The sequence below is a fragment of the Salvelinus alpinus genome, chromosome 3 (genome assembly GCF_045679555.1).
Source record: "Salvelinus alpinus chromosome 3, SLU_Salpinus.1, whole genome shotgun sequence".
Classification (NCBI taxonomy): Eukaryota; Metazoa; Chordata; class Actinopteri; order Salmoniformes; family Salmonidae; genus Salvelinus; species Salvelinus alpinus.
Window position 1 is genome coordinate 58,505,366 of NC_092088.1, and position 25,076 is coordinate 58,530,441.

General features: G+C 43.0%; 1 protein-coding gene across 1 annotated transcript; it reads left to right on the forward strand.

Annotated features, from left to right (window-relative positions):
* Nucleotides 1-6,736: 6,736 nt before the first annotated feature.
* On the forward strand, nucleotides 6,737-12,379 carry LOC139571016 (transmembrane protein 178A-like). The gene is made up of 4 exons (XM_071393472.1): nucleotides 6,737-7,504; nucleotides 8,751-8,864; nucleotides 9,562-9,699; nucleotides 9,800-12,379. The coding sequence occupies exons 1-4, from the start codon at nucleotides 6,997-6,999 to the stop codon at nucleotides 10,051-10,053; spliced, it is 1,014 nt and encodes a 337-aa protein (XP_071249573.1). The 5' UTR covers nucleotides 6,737-6,996; the 3' UTR covers nucleotides 10,054-12,379.
* Nucleotides 12,380-25,076: the final 12,697 nt, after the last annotated feature.

The following is a 25,076-nucleotide window of genomic DNA, read 5'->3' on the forward strand; positions in this document are numbered from 1 at the left end:
AGGTAGCGTGTTCAAATATCATTACGGACAACCCTCACCCCTAACCCAGCTAAAGTTAGCCATCTAGCTAGCGTTAGCCAACTAGCTAATGTTAGCCACAACAAATTGCAATTTGTAACATATCACACAAATTGTAATTCGTAACATCATATGAAATGGATGGACATCCACAAATTAATACATACCATACAAAACAAAGACATCCGAGACACTCCATTTAGTTTATGCACAGAATAATACCAAATGCACTGAGACCAGGTTGCGGGGTATGGTAGTAGGTGTCAGGCACACCGGTTTGTGTCAAGAACTGCAGCACTGCTGGGTTTTTCATGCTCAACAGTTTCCCATGTGTATCAAGAATGGTCCACCACCCAAAGGACATTCAGCCAACTTGACAACTGTGGGAAGCATTGGATTCAACATGAGCCAGCATCCCTGTGGAATGCTTTCGACACCTTGTAGAGTCCAGGCCCTGATGAATTGAGGTTGTTCTGAGGGCAAAAGGGGGAGGTGTGTGCAACTCAATATTAGGAAGGTGTTCTTAATGTTTTGTGTGTGTGTGTGTGTGTGTGTGTGTGTGTGTGTGTGTGTGTGTGTGTGTGTGTGTGTGTGTGTGTGTGAAGCAACTTCAGCACAAGAACTGCTCGTCATGAGTTTCATGAAATGGGTTTCCATTGACAAAAAGCCACACACAAGCCTAAAATCCCCATGTCAATGCCAAGCGTCGGCTGGAGGGGTGTAAACACATTCGGGATGAATTGGAATACCGACTGCGAGCCAGGCCTAATCGCCCAACATCAGTGCCCAATATGTAGGTTGAAACACAATCATTAACTGAGGAACAGCCAAACTCGGCTAACAAGGTGAGGTTGCTGAAGACTGTCAAAAGTCATACACCATGGCAAGACTGAGCACAGCAACAAGACACAAGGTAGTTATACTGCATCAGCAAGGTCTCTCCCAGGCAGAAATGTCAAGGCAGACAGGGGTTTCCAGATGTGCTTCTTCAAAAGAGCTTGTACAGCACAAAGAAACGGGCAACGTGGAGGACTGTAGACGCAGTGGTCGGCCAAGGAAACTTACTGCAGCAGATGAAAGACTTATCATGCTTACTTCCCTTCGCAAATGGAAAATGTCCAGCAGTGCCATCAGCTCAGAATTGGCAGAAAACAGTGGGACCCTGTACACCCATCTACTGTCCGGAGATGTCTGGTCAGAAGTGGCCTTCAAAAAACCATGCCTCCGACGTGGAAACAAGGCACAGAAACTGGGGTGTAGAAAAATGGCAGCGGGTGCTCTGGACTGATAAGTCAACATTTGAAATATTTGGCTGTAGCAGAAGGGAGTTTGTTCGCCAAAGAGCTGGAGAGCGGTACACGAATGAGTGTCTGCAGGCAACAGTGAAGCATGGTGGAGGTTCCTTGCAAGTTTGGTGCTGCATTTCTGCAAATGGAGTTTGCCAGAATTCGTGGTCTCCTCAATGCTGAGAAGTACAGGCAGATACTTATACATCATGCAATACCATCAGAGAGGCATCTGATTGGCCCCAAATTTATTCTGCAGCATGACAACAACCTCAAACATACAGCGAAAGTCAGTAACAACTATCTTCAGCGTTAAGAAGAACAAGGAGTCCTGGAAGTGATGGTATGGCCCCCACAGAGCCCTGATCTCAACATAATTGAGTCTGGCTGGGATTACATGAAGAGAGAGAAGCATCCGAGGCTGCCTAAATCCACAGAAGAACTGTGGTTAGTTCTCCAGGATGTTTGGGGCAACCTACCTGCCGAGTTCCTTCAAAAACTGTGTGCAAGTGTACCTTGAAGAATTTATGCTGTTTTGAAGGTAAGGGTGGCCACACCAAATATTGATTTGATGTAGATTTTTCTTCTGTTCATTCACTTTGCATTTTGTTAATTGATAAATTTAAACTATTAACATGTCTATTTTTGAAAGGATTCTTACTTTACAGCATTTTTCACACCCGCCTAAAACTTTTTCACAGTACTGTGTGTGTGTGTGTGTATACAGTTGAAGTTTACATACACCTTAGCCAAATACATGTAAACTCAGTTTTTCACAATTCCTGACATTTCATCCTAGTAAAAATTCCCTGTCTTAGGTCAGTTAGGATCACCACTTTATTTTAAGAATGTGAAATGTCAGAATAATAGTAGAGAGAATGATTTCTTTCTTTCATCACATTCCCAGTGGGTCAGAAGTTTACATACACTAAATTAGTATTTGGTAGCATTGCCTTTAAATTGTTTAACTTGGGTCAAACGTTTCGGGTAGCCTTCCACAAGCTTCCCACAATAAGTTGGTTGAATTTTGGCCCATTCCTCCTGACAGAGCAGGTGTAACTGAGTCAGGTTTTTAGGCCTCCTTGCTCGCACATGCTTTTTCAGTTCTGCCCACAAATTTTCTATAGGATTGAGGTCAGGGCTTTGTAATGGCCACTCCAATACCTTGACTTTGTTGTCCTTAAGCCATTTTGCCACAACTTTGGAAGAATGCTTGGGGTAATTGTCCATTTGGAAGACCCATTTGCAACCAAGCTTTAACTTCCTGACTGATGTCTTGAGATTTTGCTTCAATATATCCACATAATTTCCCTTCTTCATGATGCCATATATTTTGTGAAGATGCTGGAGGAAACAGGTATAAAAGTATCTATATCCACAGTAAAACGAGTCCTATATCGACATAACCTGAAAGGCCGCTCAGCAAGGAAGAAGCCACTGCTCCAAAACCACCATAAAAAAGCCAGACTACGGTTTGCAACTGCACATGGGGACAAAGACTACACTTTTTGGAGAAATCTCCTCTGGTCTGATGAAACAAAAATAGAACTGTTTGGCCATAATGACCATCATTATGTTTGGAGGAAAAGGGGGACGCTTGCAAGACGAAGAACACCATCCCAACCGTGAAGGACGGGGTGGCAGCATCATGTTGTGGGGGTGCTTTTCTGCAGGAGGGACTGGTGCACTAAACAAGGTCCTTTGCTGTTGTTCTGGGATTGATTTGCACTTTTCGCACCAAAGTACATTCATCTCTAGTAGACAGAACGCGTCTCCTTCCTGAACGGTATGACAGTTGCGTGGTCCCATGGAGTTTATACTTGCATACTATTGTTTGTACAGATGAACGTGGTACCTTCAGGCATTTGTAAATTGCTCCCAAGGATGAACCAGACTTGTGGAGGTCTACAATTGTTTTTCTGAGGTCTTGGCTGATTTCTTTTGATTTTCCCATGATGTCAAGCAAAGAGGCAGGGAGATTGAAGGTAGGCCTTGAAATACATCCACAGGTACACCTCCAATTGACGCAAATGATGTCTATTAGCCTATCAGAAGCTTCTAAAGCCATGACATAATTTCTGGAATTTTCATGAGGAATTCATGAGGAATGCTTTCCCAACAGTCTTGAAGGAGTTCCCACATATGCTAAGCACTTGCTGGCTGCTTTTCCTTCATTCTGCGGTCCAATTCATCCCAAACCATCTCAGTTGGGTTGAGGTTGGGTGATTGTGGAGCCCAGGTCATCTGATGCAGCACTCCATCACTCTCCTTCTTGGTCAAATAGCCCTTACACAGCCTGGAGGTGTGTTGGGTCATTGTCCTGTTGACAAACAAATTATAGTCCCACTAAGCTCAAACCAGATGGGATGGTGTATTGCTGCAGAATGCTGTAGTAGCCATGCTGGTTAAGTGTGGCTTGAATTCTAAATAAATCACAGACCATCACACCTCCTCCTCCATGCTTCATGGTGGGAAACACACATGCGGAGATGATCTGTTCACCTACTCTGCATCTCACAAAGACACGACGGTTGGAACCAAAAATCTCAATTTTGGACTCATCAGACCAAAGGACAGATTTCCACTGGTCTAATGTTCACTGCTCGTGTTTCTTGGCTAAAGCAAGTCTCGTCTTCTTCTTAGTGTCATTTAGTAGTGGTTTCTTTGCAGCAATTCGACCATGAAGGCCTGATTCACGCAGTCTCCTCTGAACAGTTGATGAGATGTGTTTGTTACTTCAACTCTGTGAAGCATTTATTTGGGCTGCAATGAGGTGCAGTTAACTCTAATGAACTTGTCCTCTGCAGCAGAGGTAACTCATGAATGCCAGTTTCATCATAGCGCTTGATGGTTTTTGTGACTGCACTTGAAGAAATGTTCAAAGCTCTTGATATTTTCCAGATTGACTGACCTTCATGTCTTAAAGTAATGATGGACTGTCATTTCTCTTTGCTTATTTGAGCTGTTGTTGCCATAACATGGACTTTGTCTTTTACCAAATAGGGCTATCTTCTGTATACCACCCCTACCTTGTCACAACACAACTGATTGGCTCAAACGCATTAAGAAATAAAGAAATTCCACAAATGAACTTTTAACAAGGCACACCTGTTAATTGAAATGCATTCCAGTTGACTACCTCATGAAGCTGGTTGAGAGAATGCCAAGAGTGTGGAAAACAGTCATCAAGGCAAAGGGTGGCTAATATAAAATATATTTTGATATGTTTAACACTTTTTTGGTTACTACATGATTCCACAACTGTTATTTCATAGTTTTGATGTCTTCACTATTATTCTATAATGTAGAAAATAGTTTTAAAAAACTTTAAAAAAAACTGGAATGAGTAGGTGTGTCCAAACTTTTGACTGGTACTATAAATATATATATTTTACTCAAACCACCCGTGGGCCGGATTGGAACCCCTCACGGGCCGGATGCTTGACTCCCGTGCTCTAATGGGTTTTATAATCTAATTTGTCTACTTTTTAGTCTGGATGTTGTTGACTAGTCTCTTGGAGCCCAAGTCTGATAAGCATGGCATATAATTCTCCTGGGCTTGTCAACCACATTCCAACTACTACTTCATGAGTAATCACTACTGACTAATACACCAATTATCTCCTCTCTCTATTTTACATCCATACAATTAACCTTTTCATGTGTCATTCACAGCGTAGGCCCTACATAGATAACAACCATATAATATTACCAATACTGACCCTCAATAAGTTCTTATACTTATGAAGTACTGTAAATATGGAGGTCAGACAGCCATGTTGACACACCGAAGTTAGACCACACAGATAGAGAACATATCTAGCCAACGTATTATGACTGTTGTCTGAATCTGAACATGGTCTTGTGATGAAGTGCTATGTAAGAATTATGACAAACCAAGTAGATGTCCACTGGTACAATTGGAACATAGGCTACTGTAGCTATTGTGTTACAAGTATTTAAAGAACACCCTTGTACTCAATTTCACCCGTGGTGGTGCGACAGAGTACTCTGTATGCACTCTTGAGTTGGGTGGAGGAATACCCTTGTGTAGGACTGTCACTGAAGCTGCTTGCCAACACACTCCATAGTTGCTTTTACAATTTTGTAATTAGAGTACATTATCTTTTAATTATGCAACTCTACAAATGCAAGGAAAGCTTTCATTTTACATTCATGTCTGCCTGTCTCAATCAACAAAACAACAAGGAAGAGTAAATATCCTCAGATTTTCTACCTAATAGCTGGAGTAGTTTATTTCTGCTGAATACTCTGGGCAGGAATCCAGCCTTTTATTTAATGGATGGTTGTTCAACATAGCAGGGAAAATATTAACTGTGCACCCATGTTAGTGCACACGCACACAAACTGGGCGAGAGAGAGAAAAGATGGAGGGGTAAAAAGGTGAAAGTCAAGCTCAGGGTAAATATTGATTAAAGAGAGCTAAGAAAGAAAGATGTATTGAAGTTTCACTCCCTAATGATGTAGGCTACATAGACTTGCTCTTACTTTACAGAGGGCCCGTTGATACATCGGGCCCTGCTGAGTGCTTATCACCAACACCCATTGAATGAGAAACCAAATATATATGTGTTATAATAAATATTCATAAGCACTTCCTCTGTGCTCCATGTCCAGAGATGTCCATGTCCCTATATCGCTCAATGCCCTGCCTGCTGATGCAGCGGACTGGAAAGGAGCTGTCTCTGCACAATGCATCCAACCATTTTGCAGTATCATTGATCTGACAATTCCAGAAAATCATGTTTATCAGTAAATAGCCTACCCCTCTATTTTAATGCACCATGATGAAGTGTTGTTCTGTACTTCAACTATGAAATATCTGAAGGCTTGATGAAAACAAGTTATGATAGTGACCCCCCAAAATTACATTGTTGCTATTAAAGCGGCAATCTGCAGCTCATGCAATTACAAAGTGACACCCCGACCCTGTTTTGGTAAACAGCTGAGGGGTGGGGCTGTAGACATTTTACCATTCTCAAATTCATACATATCTATATGGATGCAAGTGCTTAACTTTGAAATGAAAATGAACGTTTTAAATATGCTTTGAAGCTGTTTGTTTAAGAATTGTTTAAAAACAACGGAGTAGCCTAAAATAAGCGTATATTTTGTGTTCTGATGGGGTACACACATTTTGTAAGCTGATGAGGTAGTTATATTCTTCAAGAATCAATGGGTAGCCTACATTTAATGCATTTTAAAAGTAAAAAAACGGATGTAGCCTACAATCGCAGATTGCCCCATTTTAAATAGGCTGTAATAACAATAATCATCATCATCAGTAGTATTATTGTTATAAATATCATAATTCTCATGCCACAGGGACTTCTATTGGTAATGAGACAAGCAGCTGCACTGACAGGAGAGCATGACAGCTTTGACATTTTCATCGCGCGCTCTGTGCACCGCGCCTCTTTTTTCTTATTAACGCAAGCATAGAAATCAGAAGCACACGAGACTCGCCCGCGCACAGGATTACATATATACACACACACCTCTTCATCCCATGTTTATAGGATATACCGAAGTCAGGGAATCGACAAAGTGGGAGAACAGGAACACGGGTTAGGTTATTCTTGTGCCGGAACACGGGTTAGGTTATTCTTGTGCCTGCACCCAGCCGGAGATGCCAGGACCTTACAGCCTTTTCGACATCATGTAGAACACGATGAAGCCCTGCAAGCCCGTGTTGATAAGGAGGAGTGAAGTGGACGGAGTGACGGATACTTCCCTGACCGAATCTTCAAATGTTAATGCCGGCAAGATGGAGAAACAGACCTTGGTGACGGCTATCAGTTTGTCCATGAGCCTGGCATCACTGGCACTTCTCATCACCGCTATCATGACCGACCACTGGTACGAGACGGACACAACACGGCACAGGCAGAACTGCGACCAGTTCGGGCCGGACGCCAACGACCAGACGAACCGGCGGATGCCCATCTATCACCTGCCCCTGATGGACAGCAGCAATCCTCGGAGGAACCAGGCGCTGCTCCGGGCGATCCACGTCGGGAGTAGAGAGGAGGAGCTCCTGGAAAACTGGAGGTCAATTTTGGGAATGGGAATTTTAGAAACGGAATGCGGGCGGCCTCTTTTCTCCACTTACTCTGGACTTTGGAGGAAATGTTATTATCTAGGAAAGGACAGGGACATCGACAACCTCATTGCCAAGGGTAAGAGATGCTGTGGGGAATTTTACCCGGGGTCCAGTGCGGTGCAGTGAAACCGCATCCCTTGGAGATATAGGCCTACACATCTGGCAATGGTAGGGCTATTTGTAAATGCTTAAAAAGTTACATTCCGTCATATGCACTGCTGTTTAATGGTCTTTCAATTAATTATATAATACATCAACTGACCCTTGAATAATAAACTCATGAGCTTAGTACGACTGACTTAACCCATCATAACTAAATGTAAAGTTGTTTTTGTTGTTATTTCAGTGTGTGTAAACAACAGATGTAGCTTTAAAACATGTTTTAAACTATCATGTTGTCCTCGGAGATGTGTGGGTCTAGCCTATCTGTAAACCATGGGCGTGCAAAGTTCTGTCTATAACAAATCTATTCATTCGGATAACTACCATGGCCTGTGTACATAGATAGACACACGCAAGCGCGCATGCAACCTGCCTATCATACAGACCTTAAAATAAGCTCTGATCTGATCAGTTTTAGACTGCATCGGACAGAAAATCAACGAAATACACGAAAGGTATTTCCACCATGCGAGCCCAGTGTGCACTTCACACTCCAGGCAACGAGGGAGCGTTGCGTGTTAAATATCAATTATTATATTCCTATGATCCATATCATTTGCATGAGGATGGAAAGTGGCATCAATATATGTGATTAATTCCGTATGTACTAAATCAATAGACGCGCTAAAGTCAATCAATGGGAAACTTGCGCAAAAGCTCGGATTCTCAAGTAAAAATGTTGTTGACCAATTAATATAGCAAGTGAAAACGAAAATGTTATTAGGACAACGTTTTGTAATATTGGTAGAGCTATAGTATTTGTGGAAGGGGAGCAGGTCAGATCCCTGCCATAGTTAGTCTTCTTTGCTGCCTCCAAGAGAGGGGACAATATTACATCACTCAAACAATTAAACCCCTTTTTGTTACCCATCAGAGATATAGGCGGAATTTCCCTGTTTGCCTTTCCGTAGTATCTTCTCACAGCCATGTGTAGAGGCTTTCATAGTGCTGAGGAATATGTATAACATCTGCAATCTTGTGGGAAAATACACATTTACAGCCTCGAAAACCTTATTAAGAAGTATGTCCATGAAACAGGGGAGTCCACTTTATAAATGAATACTTAACAGCCACAGCTTTTCTCAAGACAAGTCTCCTTGAGAAACACTTGCCCTTTTCTGCTACTCGTTATGTTCACAAAAGTTCTTGTCTCTATGCAGGTATAGCCCAGCGATGCATCACCATCAAGTACCATTTCTCCCAGCCCATCCGGCTCCGCAACATCCCGCTCAACCTGACCCGCACCATTCAGCAGGATGAGTGGCACCTCTTACGTATACACATTTTCTCATTATGAAAGATATTCCCCTATGAGCCTTTCATGAAATGAATAATCCAGACACCTATTATTCTCCTACTACCTTCCATTCAAAAAGGAGGGCATATGTTAATTTACATGAATTACATTTAGCAATTTACCAAAGTTACCATAATCTTCAGTAATTTTGGTAACATCTATGGCAATCAATCATAACTTTGGTCATTTATACTTTAATACCCCCCCCCCCCCCCCAATATGTATTCATATATATTGTATTCATTATGTGTCCATATTGTCTATTCGTTTCTAGTAGATTGACCACATGGTTCAAGAAAAAATGGCCTAATTAATGAAAAAAATGCATCTAATCAATAATGGCATTATTTTCAATTAACTCTGCAACTCTTCCAACTAGTGACTTTTTTCACAACTGCCAACAGTGTGATGCCAAAACCTTGACAAGAAATACATAAATACCAATGGTATTCTCCAAATCCATGGTTTATATTTAGGTTCATGTTTTACATCTTTGTCATCATTTTTTTCCATATATTTTACCTGTGATCATCTCAAGTACCCAAATAGGGCCACTAGATTTGAAAGTTTCTAGTAATATACCCTCCCTTTGCAACCCTAGTGGTGACAGAGAGGGAAACCGTGTCTCTTGCATAAGTGCTCACCCGCTTCTCCCCTCCTCTTCCTTGAATCAGACCTGCGGCGGATCACTGCAGGGTTTCTGGGTATGGCAGCAGCCGTTCTGTTGTGTGGCTGCATCGTGGCGTCTGTCAGCTTCGCCTGGGAGAAGAGTCTCACTCAGCACGTCTCTGGGCTGCTCTTTCTCATGGCAGGTACAGTTTACCACACCAACTGAAACGCTTGTTTACTTAAATAAAGATGCTCTCTCTCACACACTCTCCTCCTCTCTTTGTGGTCCCTCTTCCTTCTCAGGGATCTTCTGCACCATCTCCCTGTGTACCTATGCGGCCAACGTGTCCTACGACCTGGCCAGGGTCCCTCCCTTCATCTACGGGCTGCCCGCTGACGTGGAGCATGGCTACAGCTGGTCCAGCTTCTGTGCCTGGCTCAGTCTGGGGCTGACAGTGGCATCTGGATGCCTGTGCACCACTTTCCCCATCCTCAGCCATAGCAACAGTAAAGCCCAGCAGGGCAAGGGAAAGGCTGCCCCCAATGACTGTGTTTGACACACACCTTACTGCGTTTGATAAACACTTTACTGTGTGTTACACACATACACACACACCAAACCTCAGCTGCAGCAAGGGCCTACAGGCAGAGTCTAAGATGTCTGTGTCTACTGTGTTTACTGAGTCTGACAGACACCTCACAGCATTTCACACCTCTTACTGCATCTTTCACATCAACTCTGAGCTGCAGCAAGGGCCTGCAGACCAACACCCCCAGACACCTGGCTGACTAACCCATAAACAGCTGCAGCAGGTGCCTGGGACTAATGCCGACTCCTGCATTTTCAGTCTGAAAACACTTCTGCGTCAACCATGCTTCCACTAGACCCTGCATCTAAATCGAGGTCACTTCCATGGAGCAAAACATCCTGGAATTATGGAACCATAATATATACAGTGAGCTCCAAAAGTATTGGGACAGTGACACATTTGTTGTTTTGGCTCTGTACTCCAGCACTTTGGATTTGAAACGATACAATGACTATGAGGTTAAAGTGCAGAGTGTTAGCTTTAATTTGAGGGTATTTTCATCCATATCGGGTGAACCGTTTAGAAATTACAGCACTTTTTGTACATAGTCCCCCCCAATTTTAGGGTACCAAAAGTATTGGGACAAATTTACGTGTGTATTAAAGTAGGAAAAGGTTAAGTATTTGGTCCCATATTCATAGCATGCAATGGCTACATAAAGCTTGTGACTTTACAGCATTTGTTGGATGCATTTGCTGTTTGTTTTGATTGTGTTTCAGATTATTTGTGCCGAATAGAAATTAATGGTAAATAATGTATTGTGTCATTATGGGGTGACTTTTATTGTAAATAAGAATAGAACATGTTTCTAAACACTTCTACATACATGTGGATGCTACCATGATTACTGATAATCCTGAATGAATCGTGAATAATGATGAGTGAGAAAGTTAGACACACATGTCATATCACCAAGACATGCTAACCTCTCACCATTACAATAAGAGGGGAGGTGGTATGATATTTGTGCATATCATTTCAAATCCAAAGTGCTTGAGTACAGAACCAAAACATTTGTCACTGTCCCAATACTTTGAGCTCACTGTATATGCCATTTAGCAGACGCTTTTATCCAAACTACCTAAACCTTAGCTACACCCATACATCCATGCTTTTTCTGTGGTCTTTATGCGATTATGTCTGTGATTCAGCCTACTGCTACCTTTGCACATATTTTTTTATGTATGCTCAGAATTCAGTGTAACCAAAACTGTAAGGAAACACATCTGTGGATATTCATTAGTTCTCTTATCAATGGACACAGACCAAACCCCTGTGCATATGTGCCGAAACCCAAGTCAAGATGTCCCCTCATCAATGGATATTAACCTGATCGCAGTGGAGACAGACCAAACCTCGGTGGATATGCACCTAAATCGAAGTCCACATCTCCCTCATTAATGGATATTAACCCTGATCCTAGTGGACCCTAATCTGAGTGTATTTACCAACGTTTCAGTGGATGTATTTTGTAATCTATCAATTAACATTTGCCGTAACCCCAGACAGTGGATATTTGCGGTCTGATTGGTAAAGAGTTGGATCATTTCAGAATACGCCTCCTGAAAAGAGAAACTGAGGAACTCTTGAAAGATGCATTATTTCCGAGTGGTATAGTCTGTGTTGTACGAGTGGTATAGTCTGTGTGTGTCTCTTGAATCCAGTGTATCCATCTCCTAAAAATTCTCACTCAGGATCCAGAGAGTTGAGTGTGTGTTAGCAGCAGTCTGTATCGTGACCTACTTGTGGATGAGGGCGTCTATAGCTCCCAGGCTCACTCTTTGGTAGCCTTAAGGCTTCCGTAAGGGGAAAAAGCTTGGGGTGAGTGAGGGGTCCACATCAGTTCCTAACCCCACCCCAGTATCCTCTCCCTGAGTGTGTGAGGGTACCGGTCAGAGGGTCATGATTTTCTTTTCAGCAGGCAGGAAGAGCTGGGGACTAAGCAGCAGAACCAGGGTCCCACTGTCACGCCCTGACCATAGTTTGCTTTGTATGTTTATATGTTTTGTTTGGTCAGGGTGTGATCTGAGTGGGCATTCTATGTTGTATGTCTAGTTTGTCTGTTTCTGTGTTTGGCCTGATATGGTTCTCAATCAGAGGCAGGTGTTAGTCGTTGTCTCTGATTGGGAACCATATTTAGGTACCCTGTTGTCATTGGGGGTTGTGGGTGATTGTCTATGTTATGTTGCATGTTAGCACAGTGTTTATATAGCGGTCACGTTCGCCTTATTCGTTTTGTTGTTTTTTGTTTAAGTGTTCTTCATTAAATATAGAAGAATGTATTCAAACCACACTGCGCTTTGGTCCGCTTCTTACGACGATCGTGACGGAATCACCCACCAAAAAAGGACCAAGCAGCGTGGTAACAGGCAGCAGCAGCGGCCGAAATCTCAGGAATCCTGGACATGGGAGGAGATTTTAAACGGAGAAGGACCCTGGGCACAGGCTGGGGAATATCGCCGCCCCAAAGCAGAGCTGGAGGCAGCGAAAGCTGAGCGGCGGCGATATGAGGAGGCAGCACGGCAGCGCGACAGGTACGAGAGGCAGCCCCCAATTTTTTGGGGGGGGGCACACGGGGAGTGTGGCTAAGCCAGGTAGCAGACCTGAGCTCACTCCTCATGCTTATTATAAGCAGCGCGTTACTGGTCAGGCACCGTGTTATGCGGTTAAGCGCACGGTGTCGCCAGTACGTGCCCATAGCCCGGTGCGCTATAGGGCAGCCCCCCGAAAGTGTCATGCGAGTGTAGGCATCCAGCCAGGGCGTATTGTGCCTGCTCAGCGTGTCTGGTCTCCGGTACGCCGTTTCGGTCCAGGGTATCCTGCGCCGGCTCTGCGTGCTGTGTCTCCGGGGCGCTGGGAGGGTGCAGTGCGTCCTATGCCTACGCTCCGCTCGTACCGGGCAAATGTGGGAGTGGAGCCTAAGGGAGAGGTGCGCGTAGTAGGCACTAGATCTCCAGTGCTTACCCACAGCCCGGTTCAACCTGTGCCTGCACTCTGGAGGGTCCGGGCTAGAGTAGTTATCCAGCCTGGGGGAGTGGTGCCAAGGCTGCGCACCAGAGCTCCAGTGCTCCCCCACAGCCCGGTCCTTCATGTGCCTCCTCCTAACACCAAGCCTCCTGGAGGTCTCCCCAGCCTGGTGGGTCCTGTGGCAGCCCCACGCACCAGGCTGTCTCTCCGTCTCCTCCCTACAGGTGTGCCCGTCTGTCCAGCGCCGCCTGAGCCGCCCGTCTGTCCAGCGCCGCCTGAGCCGCCCGTCTGTCCGGAGCCGCCAGAGCCGCCCGTCTGTCAGGAGCCGCCAGAGCCGCCCATCAGTCAGGAGCCGCCAGAGCCGCCCGTCAGTCAGGAGCCGCCAGAGTCGCCCGTCAGTCAGGAGCCGCCAGAGCCGCCCGCCAGTCAGGAGCCGCCAGAGCCGCCCGCCAGTCAGGAGCCGCCAGAGCCGCCCGCCAGTCAGGAGCCGCCAGAGCCGCCCGCCAGTCAGGAGCCGCCAGAGCCGCCCGCCAGTCAGGAGCCGCCAGAGCCGCCCGCCAGTCAGGAGCCGCCAGAGCCGCCCGCCAGTCAGGAGCCGCCAGAGCCGCCCGCCAATCCGGAGCCGCCCGCCAATCCGGAGCCGCCCGCCAATCCGGAGCCGCCCGCCAATCCGGAGCTGCCCGTCAGTCCGGAGCTGCCCCTCAGTCCGGAGCTGCCCCTCAGTCCGGAGCTGCCCCTCAGTCCAGAGGCGCCCCTCAGTCCAGTGGGGCCCTTCAAGAGGGTCGCCGCTCAAAGGACGCCAAGAAAGTGGACTAAGACTATGGTGGAGTGGGGTCCACGTCCAGCGCCAGAGCCGCCACCGCGGACAGATGCCCACCCAGACCCTCCCCTATAGTTTCAGGTTTTGCGGCCGCAGTCCGCACCTTGGGGGGGGGGGGGGTGTACCCCATAATGACTGTCACGCCCTGACCATAGTTTGCTTTGTATGTTTATATGTTTTGTTTGGTCAGCGTGTGATCTGAGTGGGCATTCTATGTTGTATGTCTAGTTTGTCTGTTTCTGTGTTTGGCCTGATATGGTTCTCAATCAGAGGCAGGTGTTAGTCGTTGTCTCTGATTGGGAACCATATTTAGGTACCCTGTTGTCATTGTGGGTTGTGGGTGATTGTCTATGTTATGTTGTATGTTAGCACAGTGTTTATATAGCGGTCACGTTAGTCTTATTCCCTTTGTTGTTTTTTGTTTAAGTGTTCTTCATTAAATATAGAAGAATGTATTCAAACCACGCTGCGCTTTGATCCGCTTCTTACGACGATCGTGACACCCACCCACATGGAGAACACAAGCACCCACATGCATTTGGTTGATTTTAATCAATCAATAAGCAATTCCTCTCAACTTTTGCTGTATCCTGAATGTTTATTTGAGCCATTCTGGAATTGGAATAAGTGATACTACAGTTAGTTATCACTAGAACAGCCTGGCCTTTCAGCATATAAGTACCCTGTAGAGAACGTTGCCGGGCGTCCTCTTTAGCATATACATATCAACCTGCAAGGCACGCAAACATGCTTGATAATAAATGCTTGAAAAATAGTGCATAAACTATTGTAAATGATTAATTGCAGGAAGAAATATTAAAATGGACATCAACAACAACAAAATAGTTATTTGTTAGATTGATTCAAGGATATGTTTTGTATAATTCCTAGAAAAAACGTAGGCCTATAGCCTATTTTAGTTTCCCTTACAATAAAAACATTACAGTGTAATCAATTGGATCAGCTTTATTTGCAGATTCAATTAGTAGAGTTATAGTAATTCATAAAGTCCAGTTACAGCTTCTTTTGACAAAGTATAAATGAAAAATATAATAATAATAATAACAACCAGCCAGGTGCGCAGGTGAAATTATTTACTGTATTCCTAAACGAAAGCATCAATGGATGAACAATTGTAAAGGATTAATTGCATAACGAAATATATGCATGACAAGATATAAAAACAGTCATTTGTTGATTGTGCCCTTATACTCGTGCCTTTACGCATGAATCATTCGCATCTTCTCTTTATGCTTCGGGTCCACAGTCAGCACACGGCTTCAGGACTTTGTGTGAGCAAGACCCACAAACAAATCAGTTGCACTGCACACGGTTTCCATCGGCCTTGTTTCCATCGGCCTTGTTTCGTGTGCACCTGTCGACTTGACATTGTGTGTTAATTTTCCTGAGTGGGAGCTGTGGTTCTTAGGGAAGAGGGAGAGGCAGGACATGCGGCCTGCTCGACAGCTGTAGCTTATTTCTTGGTGTTCATGTGATTCTCACGAAGCTCACATGCCAGATCCAGTGGGATGCATGGTGCTGAGGATGCAAACATACATTTATTTTACATCTGTACACCTTGAGTGTTGCTTTACCACTCTCCATCACTGATGTGGAGTACAGATCCACTGTTGTTGTTTTGCGCAGAGGGGGGCGGCTCCCTCCTTTGTTCACTGTTCCGAGCAGGCGAGTCTTCTTTGCAGTAAACTTTTTTTTCCGGTGAAATTGATGTTTAGACGTTTTCCATGGTCACATTTCTTCCTTTGCCCATGTAAGTCTACAGGAGTCTCAAAACCTGTCCCAGACAGTTACTCACCCGCTGGCCTGGTTTCATCTTTACCCAGATATGGAAAGCCATTGAGCAAGTACTTGATTTCGACATCGGCGGCTAACCAAAACTTAACTGAAGTCACATGCACCATTATCAGTTTATCTGGTTTCTGGCGCCCATTGATCCATTGACGACAGAATAGCATATTTTAATTTAGGTTGATTATGTTACTAGTTTTTGCTTACAGTAGCCAGATCAATGCTGGTCATGTACTGAATGTATGGGCAGCACAGATATTCTTGGAAAAAGAGCAATTTGTAAAAAGAGCTGCACCTCTTGAATTTTGAGAGTTATTTGACAAAGGTAAGTGTCATAGAAGTTGCAGAATATGCTATTTCAGATACTATATAGAAATCAAAATGTTTTACCTGCATGTGACTTAAGGAGGATTTGATAAAGCGATGCTCCTTTCCCTGCATCTGTTAATTACAAGATGCGCACATCTCTTCATGTACAATTTGACAACTGATAGGCCTAATATTGTCAGGCCTAATATTGTCACTCATCAGATTATTGTCCATTTAATCTTGTCTATAGGCTAACTCTTATTATGTGAGAAATTAGTTTCGGTATAGTTTCGATGGGCCGGCTGTGCAGGTTGACTGGCATCGTTTATTTCCAGCTCATCAACTTGGATAGAGTTAAAGATATGTTTTTGCATTATTCTAAAGTCCCACTGCAACATGTAGCATGTTTTAATTTCCCTTACAATACATTTGATTAGTAATAGAGTTAAAGAAAAAAAAGGTCAGATAACAGCTTCTTTTACAAAGTAAAACGTAAAAGAGAATGGTATCAACCTGCAAGAAATGCGGTCAAATTATTAACATGAGCGCCAACGTTGATAAATAGGCATAACACAAACTCATCATTACACTATTATTTTTCTAAATAAAAATCAACATCATCATTCAGTTAGGTCTAATTTAAAATTTGATTGTGAAGTAACTTGCACAATTATCGCCCATTCCATCCATCTGTCATTCATCCTGTGGGCTGGCATCGTTTGCTTTGCTGGATAGAGTCAAGGATATGTTTTGCATTATTCTAAAATCCTACTGCAACATGCAGCATGTTTTGGTTTCCCTTACAATACATTTGATTAGTAAGAGAGTAACAGTAAATAAAACAGTCCTTCAACAGCTTATTTTTACAAAGTAAAACGTAATAGAAAATGATATCAACCCAATACGGTCAAATTATTTGCTGCTGATAAATAGGAATAACAAACTCATCATTACACTATTGTCTTTCAAAATTAAAAATCAAATCGCCCTCTTTTGTTATCATTCAGTTAGGCCTAATTCAAATTCAATTGTGAAGTAAGGTGCACAATTAAATCGCCCATTCATCAATTTGGTCATTCATTCAGTGAGGAGAGAGAAGCATTAGCCCCTGGCTGGGTACCAGCGTCCTACAGCACATTGTCTTGGCGGATTAAGTTAGAAATAGGTGTGAAAAAAACTGGTAAAAAGGCTCCAAATACATTTCTGTTTGTGATTTAAAAATTATGGCAAATGAGCAGTGTCAAATACAAACATTTAGGAAAAGTCAGAGGAGGACATAGCTTTTTTTTGTAGATTTTTTTACATTTACAAAATCAAAAGTCAGTGGCCATTGGCGGTTCTAGTGTTAAAGACTTATGTAGCCAGGTAGTATAAGCACATAGCTGTATTAGTTGATTTCCACTAGATGGCACTGTCCCATTAAGAGATCAGTAAATAATGCGTGCAAGGTATTCTTGGATAGCGCATGCAGAGTGAGAGTCTTGTTGGTAGGCTGGCAGCCAGGCCGCCTGAGAATGTTTGGGGTCCATCGTGGCTTCTCGTGAAATGTATGGGTAAATATTACACTTAATGCAGCTTTGTACAGTTATACATATTAAGCACCCTTTGCAATGTACAACAGTTCACTTTGTAATATTTAGTTAGGATGATTAAATTAGACTTGATCTTTGCAGATTGTAATCGGATGTTGGTGGTTAGCTACTGCTAGTTGCATTAAGTTACTCTCGGAACCACGTTGTTGAGTTTTACAAGATATCTGAAGTGTGAGGTACATTTCAGAATGAACGTTTATTCAGGTTTGAGGGAAAATATTATCATTGCTGTGATAATGATATTAAATGGGGTTTATCATTTTTCTAATTCTAGAGGGGAGAACATGACCTGTCCCACGTGTGTACATTTGTCGTGGACAGTATTGTAAGTATTTATTTGTTAGATGTAAAGATGTATTCTTTAATTTCATGCAAGAATGTAATTTTGACAAGGTTATTGTGAACTGTTAGCAAGGCGAACCGAGTTGGTGGTTTTTGTTACGTTTTCTGATTTTACAGAAATATGCCACCACCGTTTCTTATGCACTTTGACTTGATACACTTTGTTTAGTGATTGGATTCGCTGATGCCAAAGTAGGTCCAGAGTTTTTGACTCATTGTACTTTTGTTTCTAGCACTTCAAGCTTATTCAGTAAGCAGGTTAGAAAAAACAGTAAAGCAATTCCTTATTATTGTAGTCTATATAAACTTTATTAGAATAACTTTCCAAGTATAATCTCTTCAAAGATGGGACGAAAATGAGGAATTAACGCAGAATAATTTACTGCATGGGAGTAAACAAATATCATAATGCATACAGTATATGAGGAAAACAACGACTAAAACATTTGATCTCATCTCCATACTTCAGAATGAACCACATTTATCTAAAGTCATACATACAGTGCATTCGTAAAATCCTCTCACTGTCAACTGCGTTTATTTTCAGCAAACTTAACGTGTAAATATTTGTATGAACATAAGATTCAACAACTGAGACATAAAATGAACAAGTTCCACAGATATGTGACTAACAGAAACTGAATAATGTGTCCCTAAACAAAGGGGGGGTCAAAATCAAAAGTAACAGTCAGTACCAGCTACATTAAGTACTGCAGTGGATCTCCTCCTCATGGACTGCACCAGATTTGCCAGTTCTTGCTGTGAGATGTTACCTCACTCTTCCACCAAGGCACCTGCAAGTTCCCGGACATTTCTGGGGGAATGGCCCTAGCCCTCACCCTCCAATCCAACAGGTCCTAGATGTGCTCAATGGGATTGAGATCCGGGCTCTTCGCTGGCCATGGCAGAACACTGACATTCCTGTCTTGCAGGAAATCACGCACAGAACGAGCAGTATGGCTGGTGGCATTGTCATGCTGGAGGGTCATGTCAGGATGAGCCTGCAGGAAGGGTACCACATGAGGGAGGAGGATGTCTTCCCTGTAACGCATAGTGTTGAGATTGCCTGCAATGACAAGCTCAGTCCGATGATGCTGTGACACACCGCCCCAGACCATGACGGACCCTCCACCTCCAAATCGATCCCGCTCCAGAGTACAGGCCTCGGTGTAACGCTCATTCCTTCGACGATAAACTCAAATCCGACCATCACCCCTGGTGAGACAAAACTGCGACTCGTCAGAGCACTTTTTGCCAGTCCTGTCTGGTCCAGCGATGGTGGGTTTGTGCTCATAGGCGACGTTGTTGCCGGTGATGTCTGCCTTACAACAGGCCTACAAGCCCTCAGTCCAGCCTCTCTCAGCCTATTGCGGACAGTCTGAGCACGGATGGAGGGATTGTGCGTTCCTGGTGTAACTCGGGCAGTTGTTGTTGCCATCCCGCAGGTGTGATGTGCGGATGCACCGATCCTGTGCAGGTGTTGTTACACGTGGTCTGCCACTGCGAGGACGATCAGCTGTCCGTCCTGTCTCCCTGTAGCGCTGTCTTAGGTGTCTCACAGTACGGACATTGCAATTTATTGCCCTGGCCACATCTGCAGTCCTCAAGCCTCCTTGCAGCATGCCTAGGGCATGTTCACGCAGATGAGCAGGGACCCTGGGCTTCTTTCTTTTGGTGAAGTTATTTAGATTTTTACGAATTCTCTTTGAAATAGTAATTTTTGCTGAGTTTATATATCCCCCCCCCCCCCCATCTACACACAATAACCCAAAATTACAAAGCAAAAACAGGTTATTTGAATGTTTTGCGAAATGTATATAACCCCCCCCCCCTCCAGAAATATGACATTTACATAAGTATTCATATCCTTTCATCTGTACTTTGTTGAAGCACCTTAGGCAGCGATTACAGCCTTGAGTCTTCTTGTAAACAAGGTATTTCTGTTTTTTTTTTCAATACATTTGCAAAAATGTATAAAAACTATTTTTGTTTGTCATTATGGGGTATTGTGTGTTGATTGATGAGAAAAATGTTTTATTTAATACATTTTAGAATAAGGCTATAACGTAACAAAATGTGGAAAAAGTCAAACGGTCTGAATACTTTCCGACTGCTCTGTTTTTAAGTGGAAATATATATATGTAATTATAAAAGGATCAGCATGTTTACAACTTTTTCTGTCAATGACTTTCCCTCACTGCAGCCCCAACAAAAAGCTAACATAAGCATCCCACATGACATAACATTCAAAAGGGATCTGTATAAAGGTTTCCCTCAGAAGTCTCACTTGATAGTTCCCACTCCACACATTGGGTCTATCACACAAGAGCCAGGTTGATTGAGAGAGTAGAGAGAAAAGATTCAGAACACACCAGGCCAAGCGAAGGACGTGAGAACAAGATGTTTGGGCCTTTTGATGTTAGAACAGAACACAACCAAACATCAAGAGAGGAATATATTCAGAGAGAGAAAGATGAGACCAAACACATGGATAAACTCCTTCCATGCCCTGTGGTAGCTACCTTGATGTCAGACAGAAAGGCCAGGCTATAGTGGATCTCAGCTCAGTAGTCTTCATATAGCTCCGGTTGGCTAAAGGAAGCCTGGAGAGCTAGATGAAACCGAACACTATTAGAAATACTCAACTAGTAGAGATTAACAGAACGAAACCATAAACATGAAATATGGTTGACGACACAGAGGGCAAGAACACGTTCTGATGATGTCACCAACCTGAGGAGAGGTATCCCGAGGACACAGTGGTCATCGCATATTGTACATATTACCTCAACTACCATGTACCCTTCGTACCCCTGCACCTTGACTCCTTGTATATAGCCTTGTTATTTTATAGTGTTACTATTTCCTTTTTTATTTCAAAAAATGTTCTTACTCTGCATTGCATTCGGCGCATGTGACAAATACATTTTGATTTGATATTCCTGGAAAATGTGGGTAGGTGCAACTTAATTAACACAATAAATGACAAGGGTTTGAGTGAGAGGACTAAAGTCTCCAAGTTGCCACAGACACCTCTCCAATGTGTAATTAAGGAATTTCAATGCACTTTTATGACTCAAAGAAGAGTCTTCAACTATAACGTGCTTTTTTTTTAGCTCTCCTTAGCTGTGCCGTTGAGGAACTAGAGAGAAAGCACACTTGTAGTAGTTGTTTTGTTTGGAATGCAACCCTACATCACACAATTACTATTGTTGTTTACGCATCACAAAAATATAAATCACAATCTGGGTCAGATGGGCATCATTTGAAACCTTGTTATATTATCAACATGACTAGCTAAGTTATATAAAAAACAACGCACAGTGTTAGGCTTTCACAAGGCAATTCAAAGAAACAAATCGTAATTTGTTTAAATCGTAATCGTAATCGTAATCGTAATAAGTAAAAAGTAATGAGTGCATACAGGTGCGTGTTCTGCAGCAATGTTTCTTCACAATAGATAAAAATAGGCTAATTCAGATCAGAACAACTCAGGGTATGACGCCATGTCATCTTGTAACTGTACATCAAACATAGTGATCATAAACGTTGACGCTGAGTTTTATGATATGGAAATGTGAAGTGCACATTTAGACCCCCTCACGGGTGTTTGGCTGGCTTGTATGACATCAAAGCGGTATGTATTATAATTCTCAACGTATCATCTTTCTAAATACATTGAGTCCTCTTCATTTACAGCATTTCCCTCACTCAAGACAAAAAAAGTTGCAAAAGTTGCCCAGTTAGCAGGAGGGATGGGGCAACTTTTTGTCGCATGAGGTGCTCAAGTTAAGACTGGTCGTCAGTCAAAACCCATACAGTGCTGTGAAGCGCAGAGCCTAAACTCTGTCATTTATAGCACGTTACTGTACAGCCGTCCCCCCCCCCGTCCCTTTGCCCTCAGAACAGCCTCAATTCATCGGGGCATGGACTCTACAAGGTGTCGAAAGCGTTCCACAGGGATGTTCCACAGTTGACTAATGCTTCCCACAGTTGTGTCAAGTTGGCTGGATGCCATTTGGGTGGTGGATCATTCTTGATATACACAGAAAACCGTTGTGTGAAAAACCCAACAGCGTTGCAGTCCTCGACACAAACCGGTGTGCCTGGCACCTACTACCATAACCTGTTCAAAGGCACTTACATTTTTTGTCTTGCTGATTCACCCTCTTAATGGCACACATACACAATCCATGTCTCAATTGTCTCAAGGCTTAGAAAAGATTTGTTACCCTCTCTCCTTCACTTAATCTACACTGATTGAAGTGGATTTAACAAGTGACATCAATAAGGGATACTAGCCTTCACCTGGTCAGTCTGTGTCATGGAAGGAGCAGGTGTTCTTAATGTTTTGTATGCTCAGTGTATACACAGTATAGTCTACATGCATGACTACAGATTAGTTCAATGGACCTGATACTTTGACACTTGGCAGGGACAGGCAAATAAATATGAGAATCTCCTCACAGATTTTGGTAATCATCCAATGATGCTTATGACCATGTTAAGATGATATAAGGTTAATATTACCTCCAGATCCGGTTTCCTCTGCTCTCCAGCTCATCTGTCTGCTTGCTGCTGTTCCAATGATCCTACTCAGATCCTAGACAGAGAGACACTTCTACCCACATAAAAAAAATACAATAACCTTAAACCTACCAGACAATAAACACCTGCTGTTACACATTTTGCAAGTCATACGCTGAAGTTCCCTTGGTGCATGAGAAGTAAAGTTGCACATACCTGGGGAGAGAAGTGTCTGGACTCCACTGTACCGACAGCTCACTCTGAATAACACTGTTTTTATGTACATATTCTTATTCATTCCTTTACACTCGTGTGTATAAGGTAGTTGTTGTGAAATTGTTAGGTTAGATTACTTGTTAGATATTACTGCATAGTCGGAACTAGAAGCACAAGCATTTCGCTACACTCGCATTAACATCTGTTAACCATGTGTATGTGACCAATAAAATTTGATTTGATTTTGGATATCTTTCTACCACCGCTGCCTTCTATAATGTCCTCTTCAACTTTGTCCCCTGTAATACAGTTCCCACTTCTAGTCTTCTATTGATGACATGTGATCCTTGCTCAGTCCAAACCCTCGGCTGTCTCCATCTAGTGCCAGCTTTTGTGTTCCATTTGGTCAACAAAACTCTCTTTCTGCTTCTCTTCCTCCCTGGTAGGGCCACTGTCGCGGTACAGTCACTTCTCATCGTCAGCTCCCTCTGCAGGCGCAGAGACAGCTCTGGTCCAGTCACTCCCATCACCCATGAGCCTTAACTGGATCTGAGACGCTGTTGTAGATGAGAGTGACTGAAAAAATAAATACTATAATTGCAGCTTCCTCCTTTCAATCAGAAAGTATAAATATCCCTACATTGGGTAGGCCTATCTGTATGGGCAGAGAGGGGAGTGTCGCTTTAGAAGTAGAAACAGCCTCTGCAGTTTCAGCTCCCTCACTTGCTTTATTCCAACGGAGGTGGTGAAGAACACTTTTCCAGTGATGTGATCCACCTGAGCAACATTATTAATTTAAGTGTAAGATAAGAATAACTCAATCATGTAGACATCACTTGTTAAGAAGAGAATATGAATCCCGAGCCAGGATTAACGATTGGCTTTATTACAAGTAGCCTACGCAATACACATGCGCAACCATTGCCCAAGCTTCCAGCTAGATTGCCGACCGCTTCGATGAGGACCATTTTACAGGAAAGGAAGCTATTTACTTTATTGGCTCGTGTTTCATAGATTACTTGCACATTATTACTGGCTAGTCTAATATTGTAGCCTACTCACCGGTGCTTGACTACTGTCTAGCTACTAACATCTTGTTTGGCTGCAAATTTGGTCCTCACCTCCTGAATCAGGAAAGACTCCATGTGCTTCCGGGCGGTACTGTGGAGCATACAACTGACAAGTTGAGTCTTTCATACTGACGAATTTAGAAATGCTAAGCTGTGAAAGCTATAAAAGTACAACTCAAAGCTCCATGCCAGTACACTTTTCGTAGCAGGTTAGGAGAGCATTTTAGCGAACCCTTTTCCTAACCTGCTGCGTAAATTATCTTAACCTGCTACGGAAAAGGCACTTCCGTTCGTACCTGTACTCCCTCTACTCAGAACCGGCAGCATCTCTTCTTCTAGGATAGGGGGCAGCATTTTCACGTTTGGATGAAAAGTATGCCCAGAGTAAACTGCCTCCTACTCAGTCCCAGATGCTAATATATGCATATTATTATTAGTATTGGATAGAAAACACTCTGAAGTTTCTAAAACTGTTTGAATCATGTCTGTGACTATAAGAGAACTTATTTGGCAGGCAAAACCCAGAGGACAAACCATTCAGAATTTTTTTGTTGTTGAGGTCACTCTCTTTTCAATGAGTTTTCATTGGGAATCCAGATTTCTAAGGGACCTTCCTGCAGTTCCTATCGCTTCCACTGGATGTCAACAGTCTTTAGAAATTGGTTGAGGTTTTTCCTTTGAGAAATGAAGAAGTAGCCATGTTCAGAATGAGGCTCCAGTGAAGTGTACTGTTTGTTAGAGGCGCGTGACCAGAAAGCATGCTACACATTGTTTTCCTCCGGTATTGAACACAGATCATCCCGTCTTCAATTTTATCGATTATTTATGTTAAAAAATACCTAAAGTTGTATTACAAAAGTAGTTTGAAATGTTTGGACAAAGCTTACAGGTAACCTTTGAGATATTTTGTAGTCACGTTGTGCAAGTTGGAACCGGTGTTTTTCTGGATCAAACGCCCAAATAAATTGACATTTTGGATATATATCGACGGAATTAATTGAACAAAAGGACCATTTGTGATGTTTATGGTACATATTGGAGTGCCAACAGAAGAAGCTCGTCAAAGGTAAGGCATGAATTATATCTTTATTTCTGCGTTTTGTGTCGCGCCGGGAGGGTTGAAATATGATGGTCTGTGATTGTTAGCTGGGGTGCTATCCTCAGATAATAGCATTGTTTGCTTTCGCCGTAAAGCATTTTTGAAATCTGACACTGGATTCACGACAAGTGTAGCTTTAATTTGGTATATTGAATGTGTGATTTCATGAAAGTTTAATTTTTATAGTAATTTATTTGAATTTGGCGCTCTGCATTTTCACTGGATGTTGGCCAGGTGGG